Below are 18575 nucleotides of genomic sequence, written 5' to 3'. Positions count from 1 at the left end.
GGGCATTCCAAACTGAGGAAAAAATTATAATTGGACACAATAAAAAAAAAATTAAAGTTTGAGTCTTTGCATAGGGGTGGGATTTTCGAAAATATATTGTTCGAGTACTACAATTTCCAAGTACTCGAATCCAACGCCACTCTCCTCTACATACTAGTGTACATAAACCTCACAAACATTGCCACAAGTCCTATTTTTAAATGCCAATGTAACACACAATCAAAGTAAGGAATACAACGTTTGCCTTCTTGTGCAGTTAATTGTATATGGCCAAGTATTACTAAACAAGGTACCATATTGAAATTCACACACGCGTTACATTACATTGTAAAAAAGGAGATGCCTGGCCTGTTTGAAGTGCGTCCGAGGTCCTTTACTTTAGTGCAGTAGTTCCAATATGCAAACAAAAATGATACTAAAGCATAACGGCCATTTGGTCCAAGATCATTCAGAACAATTTCAAGTGAAAAAAGCAGTTTGCCTACTGGAAGATTGGAGGAATGGGGTCTACAAGTCTGCGGCAAATCGCAAACTTTATTTCGCAATTTATGATTACTGGGATAATCTTACATCGTTTTAAAAACTGCTGCACTCACGATTCACACATATTGTCCTCATAAGGGATAATGAGGCCACGTCCTGTTCGGCCCACTCTATAGCAAATGTTATGGATTGTTTGCTTTTTACTGCCATCAGTAGCTCCATCCACAGCAATTTCTGAATGTTTTCATTTCAAATGGTGAAGCACCTAACTTGTGTTTTTGTGGCTTCGCTTTGTTCCTTTGTTTAGAGATGCCAATTTATTAAATATAACAAACGTCAGACAAAACACTTGTCATTAAATCTCTTACCACGTGGACAGGACACTACATCACGTCTACTACAACATGAACACAGAGTGCACCACTGAAGTGCCACATCAACCGAGGTTAACACCCACCCCAGTGTCAATCTTTCTGTTGCACCAATTAGAAAAACTACTTGGAAACATTTGCCAAAACCTTTCCTTTTTATAATATCCACCCTTACTCTGACACCACAGCAGTCGGATAGACGACATACTACTGTGAAAATTATAAATTACTCAAATTAACATCAAATACGCCTTTGGTGAAATGTTTCAAGTGACTGGTTATACATCTAGTATATTACTATACATTTAAAATTCCAATCCCTACAAACCTGAATATATTAAGTGAACAATACATACAGTTTAAACAGAAATAATGGAAAAAATACCAGTGTTCATTTGAGTACAATAAAGATTACACAGAAACTGTAAGGCTGCAATGTTCTCTCAATCTAGTTGTATTTTCCGGCCATCAAGAGAGAACTACTGTAAAGTACTGCACAGAGTAAATGCAAGATTCTGTTATAATGATCAACAGAATTAAAAACAATGCTAGTAATGTCTTGCTCACAAACGTTTCATGTTTCACAGTATGTGTCTTGCGGCTCTCGGCCACATGAAAATGTTGGTATGCAGCTCGTCAGGTCAGGAAGTTTGGCCACCGCTGCACTATAGGCGAAAACCTTTTATATGACTAATATTTAGGAATTTAAGCCTATGAATTGATTTCTTAACTGAACAATTACCTAATATTTTTTCAACAATTAAGAAATGTAACGTTTTCGTACGCGTTACCTCCAAGCAAGGTCATCTGGGGTAAAAACGTGATACTCTCTTGTCTATGGCTGTGTTGAAAGGTTCGTTCGCTAGCCAGCCGGGAATGCAAAGGTAGTTCTAACCCTTCGAAGGTACATCAGATTCATTCACCCACTGTGTTTAATTTTGTTTCTACGTTAACAAAAAACTATGACAATGTGTGAATACTACAAACCACACACTAAATGTCACTCACATGCACAATTTGATCTTTTGATTTGTAGAATGCATATTATTTAAAAAAAAAAAAAAAAAATTGTATTAAAACCCCGTACCAATTGTTATACGTAGATACTCTGGCACCACTGCAGTGCATTGGAGTAAGGCAAAGGTCTCTAACCCTGGTCCTGGAGAGCCCCTGTCCAACAGGTTTTATAGGTGTTTTTACATCATCAGTGGCTAAAGATCTGGAACACCTGCTAATCTTGACTAATTAAGCCAATAATTGATTCAATTAAGTAACAGATTGGTTGAAACAAAAACCATCAGACACAGTAGCTCTCCAGGACCAGGGTTGGAGACCCCTGGAGTAGGGTATATTATGCCAAATTACTGGGGGGGGGGTACCTACAGCGGTTGTATTGCTTCAGTAAAATACGTACTGAATATTTAGTGTACAAGATATTATAAGAGAAGTGCTATGGAGAATACGTATTAAAACATACAAAATATACGCCAACACTAATAATTTTAATTTCAAAAACTGAGCACCGTCCACCCCTCCCCCCTCCAGTTTGTGTTATGCAGAGGCAGAACTTTAATTTCTTCATTCGCCATCGCGACAGCAAAATGCTGTAAATCCTGTTTGGGATTTTTGTTAAATGCCCAGACGACCAAAAAAAAAAATATATATATATTATACATATTGAACGCAAACTGTGCAAGTGACTCTTGATGTATCACGGATAACCTGCTTACAACAGTGTCTGTTAAATAAAGCTTTGTTTTGCCCAAGTCAGCTGCAGTTATTTGTATTATCCTCAGAAAGGTGCTGCTGCAATGCAAGCTTACTGTATATTGCAAGCAGCATCAATTGTGTAGATACAACTTTTTTTTTTTTTTTTTTTTTAAACTAAAAACATGATTACTGTTCTATAAAACTTATTTTTAAACAGCATGTGAATGTTTTACTATGACTTACCTGTAAAATAGGATTTTCAATCAAACATAAATCAGTAGCTATGATGAATTTACCAGTAAACTACGCAAATTAGTATCATCGAAAGTTCAAACCTTCCTTCGGTAATGTGTTCCTAAACCTTCGAAGGACAAAATGTAACCTTCGTTACAGCCTCAATAAAATCATTGTGATATTTTGCGACCCCAAAAAAAGTGTGCCGTTCAGACTTAAACATAGCAATGAGAAACAACACCTCACATTAAAATACATGGTGGTGTCACTTTTACAACACCCCCCCAATAAAAAAAAAAAATGTACTAAACAGCTGATATAAGCCAAGTCTTACCCAAAGATAACTTTTGGTTTGATGACCATTACAACATAGTAAGCCAAGTGTAGGGAAAGCAGTTTTGAAGCAGTTCAGTCCTAGACTAGCGGTTATTATGGATCCAGTGATCAATCTGTTTGCTCTGCACCATTTGCAATTTAAATTTCTCTCTTCCACTAGTGAGGTACACAGGTGAGACAGCAGCACTGCAATGTATTGATTATCCTCCTTTGTATTTCCTAGGAAAGTTCAATATGTGAAACATATTCACCACTCACTAGAAGAGGTGCTGCTACTGCCTCTAAAAATAAATATAAAAGCTGCCCAATGCTTTGCCATCTCTACGTTTGTAAGCAGGATATTAGTAAGAACAGTGCAACCCTCTCTGTGGGCCCCCACACAACAGATGAGAAAAGCCAGAGGAAAGTCGCAATAGGGTTTTACCTGGATGATGGATGAGCCAGAGAAGGTGCTGAAACCACCCTTTTTATTAAAATATCCAATGGAAAACACTCATTGTTTCCAAGAGCTCAGTAGTCCACTCATGAATGCAACATGCAATGTATAAAGACAGGGGTTTCCTACAGTGGCACAAAGTGCTCTGCTAAGATATTCACATGACAACATGATGCCAGCTGTTAGAATAAAGAAGACCAAGTCCCCACTGGCACATAGAAACTCACACAAGCATAAAGGGGTCTTTAGATTCTCAATTGTTGGAAAAATTAGAGGCTTATTGGTTTGAGCTAAGGACTAGCAATCACCTCAGCCAAGATCCCTGCCCAGCCAATGACTTATTCTGTACAGCTTTGCTCGTCAAATCACATGCTTTACTCACGTCTTAGATTAACCAACTGCTTATAAAAACTTTCACAACCGGATCAGCAGAATTAAACTGCTTTTCAGGCATTTAAGTAAGGCTAGTCTGATGGAGCACACACCCCTAACTATGGCACATACTGAAAACAATTAATCAAAATGTGTATGGGGGGCTATGGCATTTTTACAAGCACAGCCAGCATTGAATAGAGTTGATCAGAGAGTTTTTTGGTTTTGTTGTGTTTTTTTTAAAAAGTAGCACGATAGAATTATTTTCATTTGTGTGACTAAAACTCTTACAATATTTAACAAGGACAAACAGGGTCAATGTTCACTTTACAGGAATGGCGGAAGTGACTCAGTCACAGTAAAGCCTGCAATAGTTTAGTGCTATCTGTAAGTTTAAGGGTGCAAGTCTATTTGCACCTGTTGTTTATATGTCCAAGAACTGATAACCAGTTTCCTTTCTTATTAGCACAATAAACATTACTGTGCCACCCCACCCCCTTTTTTATTTTTAACATTCATAAGTGTGAAAAATCTGTATCCTTCATAAAAGCAAAGACCACAACAAAAGCTTACACAAGACAAGAATGATTTATCTAGACTAAAGAGAACTAAACTGCACTCTATGCTTTCATTTTAATAAAACACACAAGGCTCAGTCAATCAGAATCAGGGATGAAAATGAAATAAACAAATCCTCCCATGCAGAAGTAACAAAAGGAGGCGTGGATTGAATCAGCCTATTGGTGACTTGCCTTGTTAACAAACATGCGCCAAGGCAGGAACTGCCAAATCCCTCACTCATTCGATTGCCTGTGCCTTTAAAAGGGCTGGAGACACGCTCACTTCACACACTTTTTCCTGCCAGTCAAACTGACAGGCGGCTCCAGTCTCTCCCTGTCAACTAGCTTGTGAAACCAGGGTTTGACTTTAGCCATGGCCTAGAGATCGCAATTTGGCCAGCAGTTATGTAGCACCACAGGCCCGACAGGGCGGTTACACTGGTTAACTAATATAATTATTATGTTGTTGTACATTATATATATATATATATATATATATATATATATATATATATATATATATATATATATATATATATATATATATATTATTTATTTATTTTAAACCTTAACTACGTACCAAGAAAGACTTCACCTTGCTTGATTATGACAGTGAAAAAAATGTCATGTCATGTTCTGCCTTGTTTGCCGTCAGTTTCCCAGACATGCAGTTAAAACCAGCAGCTTTTTCAGGGGGATTTCGACATTGATATCATCATATCCAGTCTCACAGTAATAGTTCGCAACATAGCAGGTGTTTGTCTGCTATAACTGCAGCAAAAAATTCCCAACATGCAGAAATGGATACCCAGATATGGGATTGAATTGTCACACTTTTTGATTAGGGATACTATGTGGTCACATCAAAAATGCCATTCACAATCTTTCCCAGACTCGTTTGTATCGGCAATAAAACTGGTGCAGACTTGTGAAATGGCGACATGTAACAATGCTCTGAGAAGGTTTATTATTTTTATTAGGATTATTGTTCGAATAGAGTTTATTATTAGGATTATTGTAATTCAGTTAAGCTTTTAGCATTGCTGTGATCATAGGGTAATAGCTCGGTTGCGGTTTAGCTTATGAAAAAACGAGTATCATTTGTACACACACACTTTCAAATCCTGAATACAGTATTCAAATAACACAATATACATTAAAGCCTAATCGCTTAGTCACTTTTTTATTTTGAGAGACGCTTCATCTACTGTACACAATTAGAAGCATAATGAAAATTAAAACCGTCATGAAAAAATGAATTTATGTATCCGGGCCAGTAAAAACACTATCTCAGTGGCCAAACGTAGAGCCCTGGAAACCATCGGACGTGTATTTACCAGTTAACAGAAACACGGAGACTGCAGCGATACTGTATGGAGGGATCCTCGCTCATCCTATAAACAGCAGCCTTGTATGCCAATTCCTTACCATCAGACACAGGACTTCTGTTACTGCAGCAGTCCTACAGGCACCCTTTACTAACCAGCAACACTGTAACCGATTCAGGACTCTAGGAGATTGTGCCCCTTTCCAAATTTCACTACAGGAATTTTAACACCACGGTTGTCAGATTCTTACACGAGAAAGCATGACAAGAGCAAAAAAGTATACAAATATTTAGTTGACATAGCGCTAAAAGAAAAGTGTAGTGCCCTAAGGGAATAAGTGTTTCTTACAGTAGAAAACTGATCCATCCTGGTCCGTCGTCCGTCCGTGTTACAAAAAAAACACAGAACAGCGTTTCAAAAAATGCTTTCCAGTTCTCAGCTGTTGAGCATTTCCACATTCCAAACACAGATCGTATTCTACTGTAACCCTCCTTGACATCTTCAAATACAGCTCTTGCCAATTTATTTAACCCAAATAGTAGGGTTGCAACCTTCATAAAATTATGATTTACTTATTCAGTTCATTGCATATGTTGATGCACGTGTGTCATGACAAGTAATGCGTATGTGTTTATTTATTTATTGATTGATTGATTAATGGTGTGTCTGGTAGCTAACACGTCTTAGAGAACACTTCGCTTGCTTACCGAGGGGTGTTCTCTTAGCCGGAGACTACTGCATATGTTATCACAATATTTACTGTTAGCACTATTTTGTTCTTGCTGCCTGAAAAACACTGTGTTGATAACAGGGTATTCGGTGTATATATTTACATTTATGTACAGAAATTAATATGAACATAAACGTTTCCACTCTACAGAAACTCATTTCAAGATGGCAAGACGATTAGACGAGTCATTGTTGGAGAATCAGAATTTTCTGACAGTGACTAATTTATAGAACAGGTATTTATTTTTTAAATAAATGTTCAGTTCTAAATGTATTATGTATGTTTAACCCTTTGCGGTCCTATGTCGGACCAGGTGCGACATTAAAATTTTTCCTTTCCTGTCCGACATAATCAAAAAGTCGTCAATCACCGGTCCCTAGTCGGTTTTTCTCCGGAAAAACCGAGAAAAGCTTTCAAAGGCCGAGAGAGGCCGAACAGAAAAATGGAGGCGATTCTGAACAATACGCATAGACCCTTCACCACAGACTTAACACTGACATAATCAAACAAGATACCTGCTTCCGTATCCAGCGCTCAAAGAAAATCAGATATTTGCCAAGCTTTTTGAGATGTTATAGTAGTAAAATAATGACTTGGATAACATTACTGAGGAGTTTGGTGATAAATCGATCAATCAGGAGATGATTTAGGGCTTAAGGTGGCCAGTGTGTCATCGGCTCACCGCGCACCAATAACCCCTGTAGACTGGCCAGGTGCCTGCGGGCTTGCCTGTAAGCTGCGTTATCCTCCAACGCTGCAGCTCTGGGTTGGCTGCATGATGGGCCTGCAGAGTGAAAAGAAGCGGTCAGCTGACGGCACATGTTTCGGAGGACAGTGTGTGGTCGTCTTCGCTGCTCCCAAGTCAGCGCAGGGGTGCTAGCAGTGAGCTGAGCCTAAAAGATAATTGGATATTTCAAACCGGGAGAAAAAATGGGGTAAAATCAATTGGTGAATACTAAATTAGTCTCTACTACTAAAAATAGATTTGTTGATTAATTTCAAAAGATATAAAAGGCAGTCAACTACAAATGTGTTAAATAAATAAAAATCATTCAATGTCTTGTAATTTGCCCAAACATCAATATTTATTTATTTGTTTTTTAATAAATTTAGTCGTCGTCAATTTTTTACCCTGGTTTTCTCCCCAATTTAGTATGCCCAATTATTATCTGTATCCTTGGCTCACCACTTGCAACCCCGCTTCCGACTCGGGAAACGGCGGCTGGAAAACGCGTCCTCCGAAAGATGCTCCTGCCAATCCATCATTTTTCACACTGCAGATCCACAGCGATGCCACCAGACCTACAGTGCCAGAGGACAACACAGATCTGGTGGCTCCACTGCAGATCTACAGGCACCCTTTCCGCCACAGGGGTCGCAGAAGCGCTGTGAACCATAGATTCCCCTGCTGATCTAAGCCCTCCCTACCCGGGGGAACTCCCAGTCACGGTCGGCTGTGACATAGCCTGGATTCAAACTTGCAATCTCCAAGCTATAGAGCACATCCTGCACTCCCCGCGGCGCAGTGAGCCATGGATTCCCCTGCCGACCTAAGCCCTCCCTAACCGGGCAGCGCTCAGCCAATTGTGCGCTGCCCCCTAGGAACTCCTGGTCATGGTCGGCTGTGACATAGCCTGGACTCGAACCTGTGATCCCCAGGCTAGAGGGCAAATCAACGTGGATCGCCTTTACTGGATGCACCACTCGGGAGTCCCCAACATCAATATTTTTCAACAAAACTTTCAAAGTATTGAAAGGTCCCTCGGGTCATAGAATAACACATTTTTATACATGTATACAACAAGTGACCACAGTAATACAGCACCAGCTCTCAATTATTAGAAAGGCATTTCATATGCTCCGTGTCCATGTGACGGAGAAGTTTTTTGTTTCATGAAAATCCATGCGGTACTTTAAGTTACAGAATCACAAAAAAATCTGTTTCGACAAATTAGTCGAGTTTTTTTTGCGCTTAAATAACTATTTGTATTTTTTATGTACTCATTAGCATCCAACCTAATAGATTCAGCGTCCATCAGTTCTGGCCAATTCTACTGTCCTTGCTAAAGCATTTTTCTCCCACTGCTAATTAAAAAAAACGTAGCCATCTAGCTAACAATTTCATCTCGAGGGCTACAGTGAAACATATAGACTTCAGTGAAGTCCGTGTGCGTACTTGAGGACATTCATTCTAGGTAGTAATTCATAGTTATTTAAAATCACTCACAGGCTGTAACCCCCAACTCCACAAACCAGCCAGCATTTTTGTAAACAGAAACACATGTAGGGAATAATAAACATTTTATTTGCGTCATTGGTGTCAATTTGAGGCGTGAGCATGAGATATTAGAGTAAGTCGTGCACACGAGATAGTAGCCTCCCATTTTAATTTTTACACCATGTACCTTTAGATGTTCCATACATTACTGCGCCACACATACATCACATTTCTTTTGCAGCATATCAAACACATGTTTTTGTGTCCTTCACAAACAAAACCAAGATCCTCAAAAAAGGAGGAAAAAAGCTGAAATGTCTGTGACAGTTATAAATAATTGTACACTTGGAAAAGTACACAATAAATAACTTGCCTCACTCCAGGGGCCTATTGCACAAAAGTGGTTTAAAAGGTTATCCTGATAACTTCCAGGTTTAATTGTGAAAGTCAGACTTAGTCTGTTGCACAAAACAAGATAACAACTCAGGCTTAAAATCTGATGTGTTAATATTCCAACAATTCTAATTAGTTTTTCCAGTAATAATAGTTTGTATAATGTATAATCCTAGTGTAGCATGCACGGGAGAAGGCAGCAACAGGGCTAGTAGGTGACGTAATCACATCAAAGACATAATCCTGCTCTTTTGTACAGCGGTATTGGCGCTATGCTTTAGTACAAGAGGTCCCGGGTTCACACTCACCCTCCGTCTGTGTGTGGATTGCCTCGCCCTGTGTGAGGCACCTGCCTGAGGGAACTGGGCTCGCTACATTGGTGTTAGCAGTGGGACGCAGGTACCCCAGCACGCACTCATCGGACTGTAGCCTGGTAAGCAAGTCCTGGGCAGACTTGAGGCTGGGGGGAGAGTGTAGCGTGCACGGGGGAAGGCAACAGCAGGGTCGGTAGGTGACGTAATCAGATCGGCTAATTTATGTATGTGTACTGGCAATTTAGACTCCAGTTTGTACTTCTCCCCTCCATTTCAAACTTAAATAAGTAATGTTATAATTAGGGGTGCACCAATAATCGGTAGCTATCGGTATGGCACCAATATAAGACAAAAAAAGAAAAAAAAAACAGCGATTTTTGTTATTTTGCAGCTTTTGTTATTTTAGCCGATAACATACACCGATATTTCATGCTTGAATTTCTTCCAGCACAGAATTAAATGTTTGGTCAGGTGTGCTTACTAATGATGTAAGGACACTCAGAGACAGTCATTTTCAATGTGCTCAAAAGAGCAGTGTTTGGATGGATATAGAGATTATATATATTATTATATTTTATCTGAAGACAACAATAGGATACTACCACAGTACAAAATATTAGACAAATTCAGAAGATGTTTGCACATGTACGGCAGTTAAGATTTGTTTAATAAACTTGCAACTGTGTACTAGCAAAACCTTTTAAAAACAGTTTTCTATCCAAGCACTGTATTACTGCATGTGCTTTCCCATTAGAACCGCATTTAAATTACCAGTAAATCCTAAAAGAATCAACACACACAGCAAAAGCTAATGGCAGACAGCACTCTTCTGGAATGTGTATGAAAGGAATGCAAAGCACTGGTCTGTGGGTGTTATAGTTCTGTGACCATGTTTCCAGAACTGTAAAACGCAAGACTCCTTTCACCCATCAACTACATCTCCCAGAATGCACAATGACTGCTGAACATGCTCGATAAGTTGAAAGGCCTGGCACTGCGTCTACCTAATCCTGGTCCTCAGGTTTTCATTGCAAACAAAAACTGCTCGGCTGTCCAGAGGGGACACTTGCAACAATTCCACCTTGAGAGCTTCTCCAAGGCCTTTTTGAATTTGCACAAACACAGACGATAAAAACCCTATGAAATGTATTTTTGTGGCTCAATAGCGAAGATTAATTTAGCTGTCGTGCTCCCTCCAGCTGTCACAACTCAACAAAACTGAAACACACACCCCACATCTGACATTCCAATAAAATCAAGACATCTGCTATTACAACACACCACTTTATTAGACAGAGACCATTACTTGGTATACTAATATGAAAAGAATACATCCTTACTGGTAGAGTGCAGTTGCTTTATTTGTATGTAAACTCTTTAGAAACATCTCACTTTGACTCAATGATTATTTTAAAAGTAACATCTTGTATGGACAAGCGTAACAGCGCTCAAATATTTAAATTCCCATTATAATTAACATTTATAATATAAAACCATGCACAGTGCAGATCAGGCTGGACACAGTGTAATGTACAATTCGACTGCTGTGTGTTATGAGCATATGTAGTGTTCATTTGCACCCAATTAAAATAAATCCTCTAATATTAGGCAATTTCTGCTTCAAACTTTTGACCGTATATTTCATTCAGTTTCTTAGCCTTTCTTCCCTCCATTAATACAAAACGTCACCTTCTCAATATGTTCATATGGCGTTAAATCTAAATATCCTCGTCAGATATCAATCAGCCTTATGAGGTACACTTCCAGTATTGGTGCTTGGCTGTGATGGACTGCCAACAGGATGCAGCACAGTACTATAAAAGCGTAAAGCGAGCAACATCTCACAAAGTTGACATGGTTTAAAAAGGGGGGCTGTAAAGAAAAGAGTGAAGTATGGGATGTGTATCATGTATTGGATTTTCAAAAATTATACTGCTAAAAAAAACAAAACAAAATTGTCAAACTACGAATATCCTCGTAAACCCGAAACTGAAGTGGTTTAAAACGAACCTGTATAGAGATAAACAGCAATCAAATGGAAATTACAGATGTTATTGAAAAACTTCAAAAAAACTTCTGTTGTTTTTTTGTCGGGTCCGGGGTATTGTACAATCACCCCAATGAAAGAAAAGTATCTACTTACTAAACGTGCAGAACAGACACTGATCTAGTCTGCATTGAATTTGACAGGCCGCCTTGTTAATAGCATGACATATGACAGTAGTAGCAACGATGCACATTCCCCCCAAAAAAGTACTTTGTACAAATGAAAATCTCCCAATTAAAATAAGGTCAACGTGCTACATCTCCCAACTACTCGAAGAAATACTCTTCTGTAGTAAAATACACCAAACTGAAGTGGGGTAAATCGCTTCCATACTATTAAGTTTACAACAAGTGCACGTTAGCATTAAATTATGTGAAAACTGACAGACCTTACTGTAAAGAGCAGGCCGCTAAATGTGTACAGTTCGGGTAATAAAAAGCTTTCATGTGCAGAAAATGCATTGGCTCAGCAAGCCTTCCTCTGTAATCTGTCTTTAACATTACACGATCGTATTTCGTTCTGTGTGGTATATTAACATAAACCAGATAGCTTTTCCAACCTGCGTACGCATTTGTTTATGCAATGACGTAATTGCACCACTATCTATTATTATAAAACTGAGCTCTTATTTTTACTACAACTACGCATTATATATAGAAAAAAAACTTGAGGTTTGTGCAATACTGCTACTACTACCATTCTTACTAGGCCGCCGTGGAACTACCGGCCATAAATCAGACGTTCAAGCTTTAGGATTTATTTTATTTTATTGCCCCATCTCCATTCCAAAGGAGAATCGTGTGTGTGCCATTGTATAGGTAGCGCGCGTTTTGTGGTTAATATAGGTTGTGTTTTAATATAATTTTACTGAGGAGGAAGGGAGTGGGTTAAAGGAGCTGTCTAAGCTTACCTCAGACACCTCGTCCTCGTCGCTGCCGGATCCCGGGCCAGACGAGAGCACTGCAGCCGCAGCTAGTTTGAAATCCAGCCTGTCTGAACCAGGCCCGCCAGCCTCTCCGAACAAACGTACTTTCTTTCCTCCGACACCAATCCCTAGGCCGCCGAGCCCGGCTCCTGGTGCAGCTCCAACCCCCATCCCTACCGCAGGGGAGCGCGGAGTCACCGAGTCAATCTCGTCCTCGAAGCCGTCCGTCAGCATTGCCGTCCCGGCTACTGCATTCTGCATACTTCCCTATATAATATGTAGTTTAACAGACGTAATATTGTATTTAACTTTCTTCGGGTTTGTATTCTTTTTTATTTATTATATTTTTACTTCAGAAATTCCCGAAACTCTCCTGAAGCGAGACGAGAAAAGAAACCCTTTCCCCCAGCCATTAACTTTCTTACAACCTACCCAACTGCGAACCATTCCACGAAAAACCCCGCCCATCCTCCAGCCTTCTGCCAATCAAATTAACCAAGACGTAGAGAAGACGGAGTCTTATTGGTTTTGGTGTCTGTCTATCAATACTCTCTCACGCGACGTCAAGGTTGGTAGAGAAGCGTGTCACTGGGCTCTGAGATTTGACGCCAGGAAACTGTATTTCTCTACGGTGATTGGTTCCCACAGAGGTCAATCTTCATCTCCCACCCATACGACCCGCCTATTATTATTTTTCTAAAATTAAAAAAAAAAGTGAAGGTTAATTTCGGTTTTGTGTCGGGCTTAGGATGGGTATTTTCTGATACTTAATATCAGAAAGTAATAGTCGTTGTCAATGCAATTCACAGTTAAACAATATACTCCCGCCTTCTTGCTTTGGCAGTGGCCTGTCAAGTAGGGAAAACGTGATTGTACCGCTTCGCATTCGGTTGACTGTTTTTGCCTAAAAGATGGACTGACTTCAGGCTTCACTCTGTTTGCTTCAAGTACGCATCTGGAAAAGTGTGTGCCGAGCTGCTACGCAGACACTTTTTATGAATATGACTCTGGTGGGACTTGTACTTCCACTCCCGCTCCCGCTGAACTGTTATTGCCACCCGTTCCAGTTTTTTTGGATAGTATTTTGGTTTTAATAATGTAAAACTTTTTAAAGTGCAGTGGTTATTAAGAAAATTGTTAGGATCATTTCAGTGTTTTGGAAGGCGCTTTTTTTCGCTGTCCACTTGGAGCGAACACAGACTAGCCTACTGTTTTACACGCTTCATAATAAAGAGGTGAAACTGAAAGGCTGGGGGTAGTTTAGACTGAATATAACAATAAGGACTCAAGTAAAGGAACTCCTCTGAGATTAGGTTATGCTCAACTTTAGTGTGATAAAAGAGTTTACTTATGTATAAAGGCAGTTTTAAATACATGTATTTATTTATTTGAATACATTTTTGCTTTTCCATTTGTAAGTACAATTGCACATATTAAATGTATTTTTTGTATAAATGTACTGGATTGCTACCCTACAATACACTTAATATAAGATAATTCAATAAAAACAAGTTAAATACACGCATTTAGTTAACATTAGCCACTAATTAATATGACAAAGACCACAATAAACAGTTTCTGGTAGTTTAACAATCTTTATTAAAATAAATAAATAAATAAAAATAAAAAAAATAAAAAACATAAGCACTTAAACAATTTCAAATGTGTTCTAACACCTTTAGGTTAAAAGCCTGCAAAAATGTAACAAAACTGCTGGATTCTGCTGAGTCAACACCAAGGGACTGTAAAGTTATCCTTAAGGCAAAAGTGGGGCTCCGACGCCAGAGGGGGCCCCCCACACATACAGGAATGAAATTGCAAATAGGATTAAATGTACAATTTCTGTGCCAGCTATCCTACTCAAGCAGCCTTTAGGGCTAGACACGTTTAGTTTTCACTAAACTAAACTAAACTGTATGGCTGCAGTGCAGTGAAACTTGTCAGCGCTGCCCTTTTTTCTTTTTTCTTTTCTCTTTTCCTGCTTGCGTCTTGTTCCCTTAGTCCTGCCTCTTCTCACTCCCTATTAACTTCCGTACTCCAGGTCTTCGTAAAGCCAAATGTGCCAAATAAAGACATGCTATACTTAGCACATTTACTTTCCAACAGTCAAGACTTTCATTTGATAAGCATGTATTCATAACACCTATTATAATTATACAATTTTAAACCTTCAAAAATGAAACCTGCCAAACCTCTGGAAACTCCAAATAAAAGGAAACACAAATGTGGATGTCAGAAAACGGAAGGAAATGACTACAAAAAAAAGCTAAACTAAAATCACTGCAATAAGCACAGTCAAATTTTATATGTAAATTAAAAAATTATTATTTCTGTAAAGTGTTCTGATTTCTGTTAATTGTGTACTAAGTAGGCTACAGTAAAAGTGAAAATGTGCTAGAATCATTTACTTTCAATTAAAATAATCTTTTACTATTTTCACACTGTACAGTAATGTGTAAAATGCTGCAGCATGATTTATTTGTGTTACCTGTAGGGCACAGTAAAAATAGTGCTACAGGTATTCATTTGATTTTACTACTGTATTTCTTACAAAATTATTTTTATTTTTTAAATCAGGCAACTCATGTCTCGAGACATATACGGTTTAGCGAGGGACTACTGATTATGAAAACTTTTTTGACAGAAAAATATTTTTGATTTGGGAGTGAAGGTGGAGATCCATTGCCTAGGGCCCACAGAAACCTGGAGCCAGCCCTAAGGGGGGGGGGGGGTAGGGTGTTGACTCATGGCATTGGCGAAATTATAGGCAGTTTTGCAGAGGGAGAATTTTTAACATTAGGTAGATTGTATCTAACCAATTCTCAGAGGTATGTAAATGAGCCGTGTCTCCTATTTAAGACGTCAATGGCAACAACGTCTGTGTTGCCATTATCACTCACAGCCCATTCATTCTTTGCCACGGTTGTTTGTATGATATCCTATTATACATTCACATTATTAATTGTCATAAAGAGCAACAGGATATGGAGGATTTTATGCCAAAACGAAAAAAATAAATAATTAAATACACAAATGTCTATATATTTATTGACCATTTCTTAATCACTGCCAATATTAATCTTCCTGCACCTTCAGCTACTACTGATACTATTATTTCTCAGCTTGCATCCAAGAAATCAAGGCCTGGATGTCTGCCAATTTTCTCCAGCTCAACACTAACAAATCTAAACTTCTAGTAGGATCAAAAACTCAACCCAGCAATCTCAATATTGTGCCTTGAACCTTGGAAACTGTCTGCTGCTGCCCTTCCCCACTGTTTGAAGCTTTGGAGTAACCTCTCCTTTGATGCCCAAATCTCCTCTGTAGTCAAATCATTCTTCTACCACCTCCGAAACATCTCAAAGATCCGTCCCTACCTTTCCCTCCTGGATGCAGAGATACTCTGTCATGCATTCATCTCCTCTCGACTCGACTACTGCAACTCTTTATGGTGGTCTGCCGTCACCTGCCATAAACTGATTGCAGCTGGTTCAAAATGCTGCTGCTAGGATCCTTACCAGATGTAAAACATGATCACCTTACCCCCTGTCTTACCCAGCTGCACTGGCTACATGTAAAGTTCAGCTTGCACGCAGGGAATAGCTATGTCACTGCATGCAAGCTGAGGTCCTCTGGCTCAGGCTTGCTTGTTATACCCAAGCAAAAGTGCACCACACTCAGAGAGTGCTCTATTAGATTTATGACCCCAACTCTCTGGAACTCTCTACCTGAATAATGTTACGTTAACATATTGAATTACATTCCGCTTTTTCCAGTGTTTATTTATGTTTGTGTGATTGTGTTCATGTTAGCATGAATGTATGTTAATCAATCTCTTACTGCGTGCTTGAATGAAAATCCATGTGCGTGTGTTGTGTTATAGTAAGTGTCTGTATATTGTTAGTTGATCACGTGCGGTTGGGAGCTTCACGATTGCAAGAGTGAGAGCGTGAGCGAGATAAAAATAAATAAATAACACTTGCTATTCACGCTGGTGATACTTGCTAGTGTGTTTTGTTTATTTGGCCATTGCGCTTTTTCATTACACCCTGCAACCACTGCAGTGTTTAGTTTAGTTTAGTGTTTACTTCAGGTCTGGCCAGGGCCGTCACTGCATCCTGAGTGTTTACTTCAGGTCTGGCCAGGGACTCCACTGCATCCTGAGGGTTTACTTCAGGTCTGGCCAAGGCCGCCACTGCATCCTGAGGGTTTTCTTCAGGTCTGGCCAGGGCAGAATTAAGGTTATGAGGGGCCCAAGGTTAATAGGATGGAAGGGCCTAAGTGTGTACTACATATGACAAAAAAAATATGAAGTCATAATGTATCATGTACTGAACACTGAAATTTTCTCAATTAATACCCACTCTGCAGTTTATTAATAAGGGAATCTATCTCTATTTAATGATAATAGGTATTGCTAGCAATAGATTTTAAATTCTGTACGCAAAAGAAGTTTAATAACCCAATTTTATGTAAGAGCAATACAGGTATTATGTGCACAACTATGAAAACACAACGATTGAAAATATTGTAAAATATCAAACTTTACAAGATCTACAATTTTTGTTCATAGCATTTTCCGGCAAAATTGTTAGAAAATCGTGTTGATTTAATTTTTTTAGATCATAAAAATAAAAACTAGTAAATGGTTTATTATAATAATCGTTAACTTTTTTTTTTTTTTAGTAGTCGCCAATTAGGTTTTTGTTATTTTTTCCCCAATTTAGTACTGTCCAATTATTCTTTTTAGCTCAGTTCACTGCTGCCATCTTTGCACTGACTTGGGAGTGGCGAAGGTGAACACACGCTGTCCTTCGAATCGTGTGCCATTAGCCGCCTACTTTTTTACACACTGGAGACTCACCATGCAGCCAACCAGAGCTACAGCGTCGGAGGACAACGCTGCCCTGGGCAGCTTACAGGCAAGCCCTCAGGCGCCCGGCCAGACCACAGGGGTCGCAGGTGCGCAGTGAGCCAAGGACACCCTGGCTGACCTACCCCTCCCTCCCCCCAGGCCTTGCTCGGCTAATGGTGTGCCGCCCCCTGGGAACTCCTGTCCTTGGTCTGCAAAGGAATAGCCTGGACTCGAACCAGCGACATCCAGACTATAGAGCGCATCCTTCACTCTACGTGAGTGCTTTTACTTTTAACATAAAGATTAAAAAATCTTAAAATAAACATAATAAAAATATGAAAATTAACCTTTCTTTCCGAAGAATAGAATGTCTATACAATAAAATATAAATATATAGCACTATATACAATGAAGTCGTGTCTCTGCCATGCTGGACGTATGTCTCACCTGCCTAAAAGGTGAGAAATGGTGCTTTGCCATTGGCGAGGTCAGGCACATAACATCCAACCAGCCCCCTCCATGGCAGGAGGTGGAACTGGTGCCACAGGCACAGCAGGAGGACCGCTTGGATGGCTACTTCCATCTTGTCGAGGCCTCGAGTTGGTGCCCTTGCTACTGGGAGGGGGGCCACTCCGTCATCAATTGCCTCCCAGCTCCAGAGAGGAGAAGGAGGAGGGATGACCGGAGTGCAGCTAGGAGGCCTACCTCAGCGCTCTCGAGGCCTTGAACATGTGCCCTGCTCTTCCTGCCGGGGAGTGGGGCCACTTCGTGGTCAACTGCCCCCTCCTCCAGGAAGAAGAGTACCCATTCCTGGCACAAGAAGGAGAAGCCCCGCTGTCTCCAATGCATGAGGGAGAGCCACACCAGTCTCCAGTGACCGATGGAGAGACGCACCAGTCTCCAGAGAGAGCAGACTACCTACTGCTCCCGCCTCCACTGCTAGAGGGAAACTACCTGCTGCTCCTGCCTCCACCACTAGAGGGAGACCTAGAGCGTCCACTAGAGCGTGTATCTGCTGGTTAGTAATGTTGGTGGCAGCATGTGGACCTGCTGGTTTGTAATGTTGGTTGCTGTGCATGTATCTGCTGGTTTGTAATGTTGGTGGCTGTGCGTGTATCTGCTGGTTTGTAATGTTGGTGGCTATGTGTGGAACCCTAGAACAACATCCAGGGATCTGCAGGCCTCTTTCTCCTCGGCTAAGGTCAATGCTAAGGTCAATGTTCATGAAGAACATGAATGCTCGTCTCAAGTTTGCCAAAAAGC

At 39.9% G+C, this 18575-nt stretch overlaps 1 protein-coding gene across 7 annotated transcripts in view; it reads right to left on the bottom strand.

Annotated features, from left to right (window-relative positions):
* Positions 1-12890, bottom strand: part of LOC121324180 (ankyrin repeat and KH domain-containing protein 1-like) — an 81856-nt gene extending 68966 nt beyond the window's left edge. For 4 of the 7 annotated variants that reach the window (XM_041265739.1, XM_041265740.1, XM_041265741.1 and 1 more), the window contains exon 1: positions 12443-12888. In XM_041265739.1, the coding sequence (XP_041121673.1) occupies positions 12443-12718 (276 nt within the window). In that variant the 5' untranslated portion in view covers positions 12719-12888. Of the gene's footprint in view, positions 1-12442 lie in introns of all 7 variants that reach the window. The other 3 variants (XM_041265744.1, XM_041265746.1, XM_041265743.1) reach the window with 2 other exon arrangements.
* Between the last annotated feature and the right edge of the window lie 5685 nt (positions 12891-18575).

This window comes from Polyodon spathula, chromosome 12, assembly GCF_017654505.1.
Source record: "Polyodon spathula isolate WHYD16114869_AA chromosome 12, ASM1765450v1, whole genome shotgun sequence".
In the NCBI taxonomy this organism is placed as follows: Eukaryota; Metazoa; Chordata; class Actinopteri; order Acipenseriformes; family Polyodontidae; genus Polyodon; species Polyodon spathula.
Note: the sequence above shows the minus strand (reverse complement) of the source record. Positions and strands in the feature narration are given on the sequence as shown.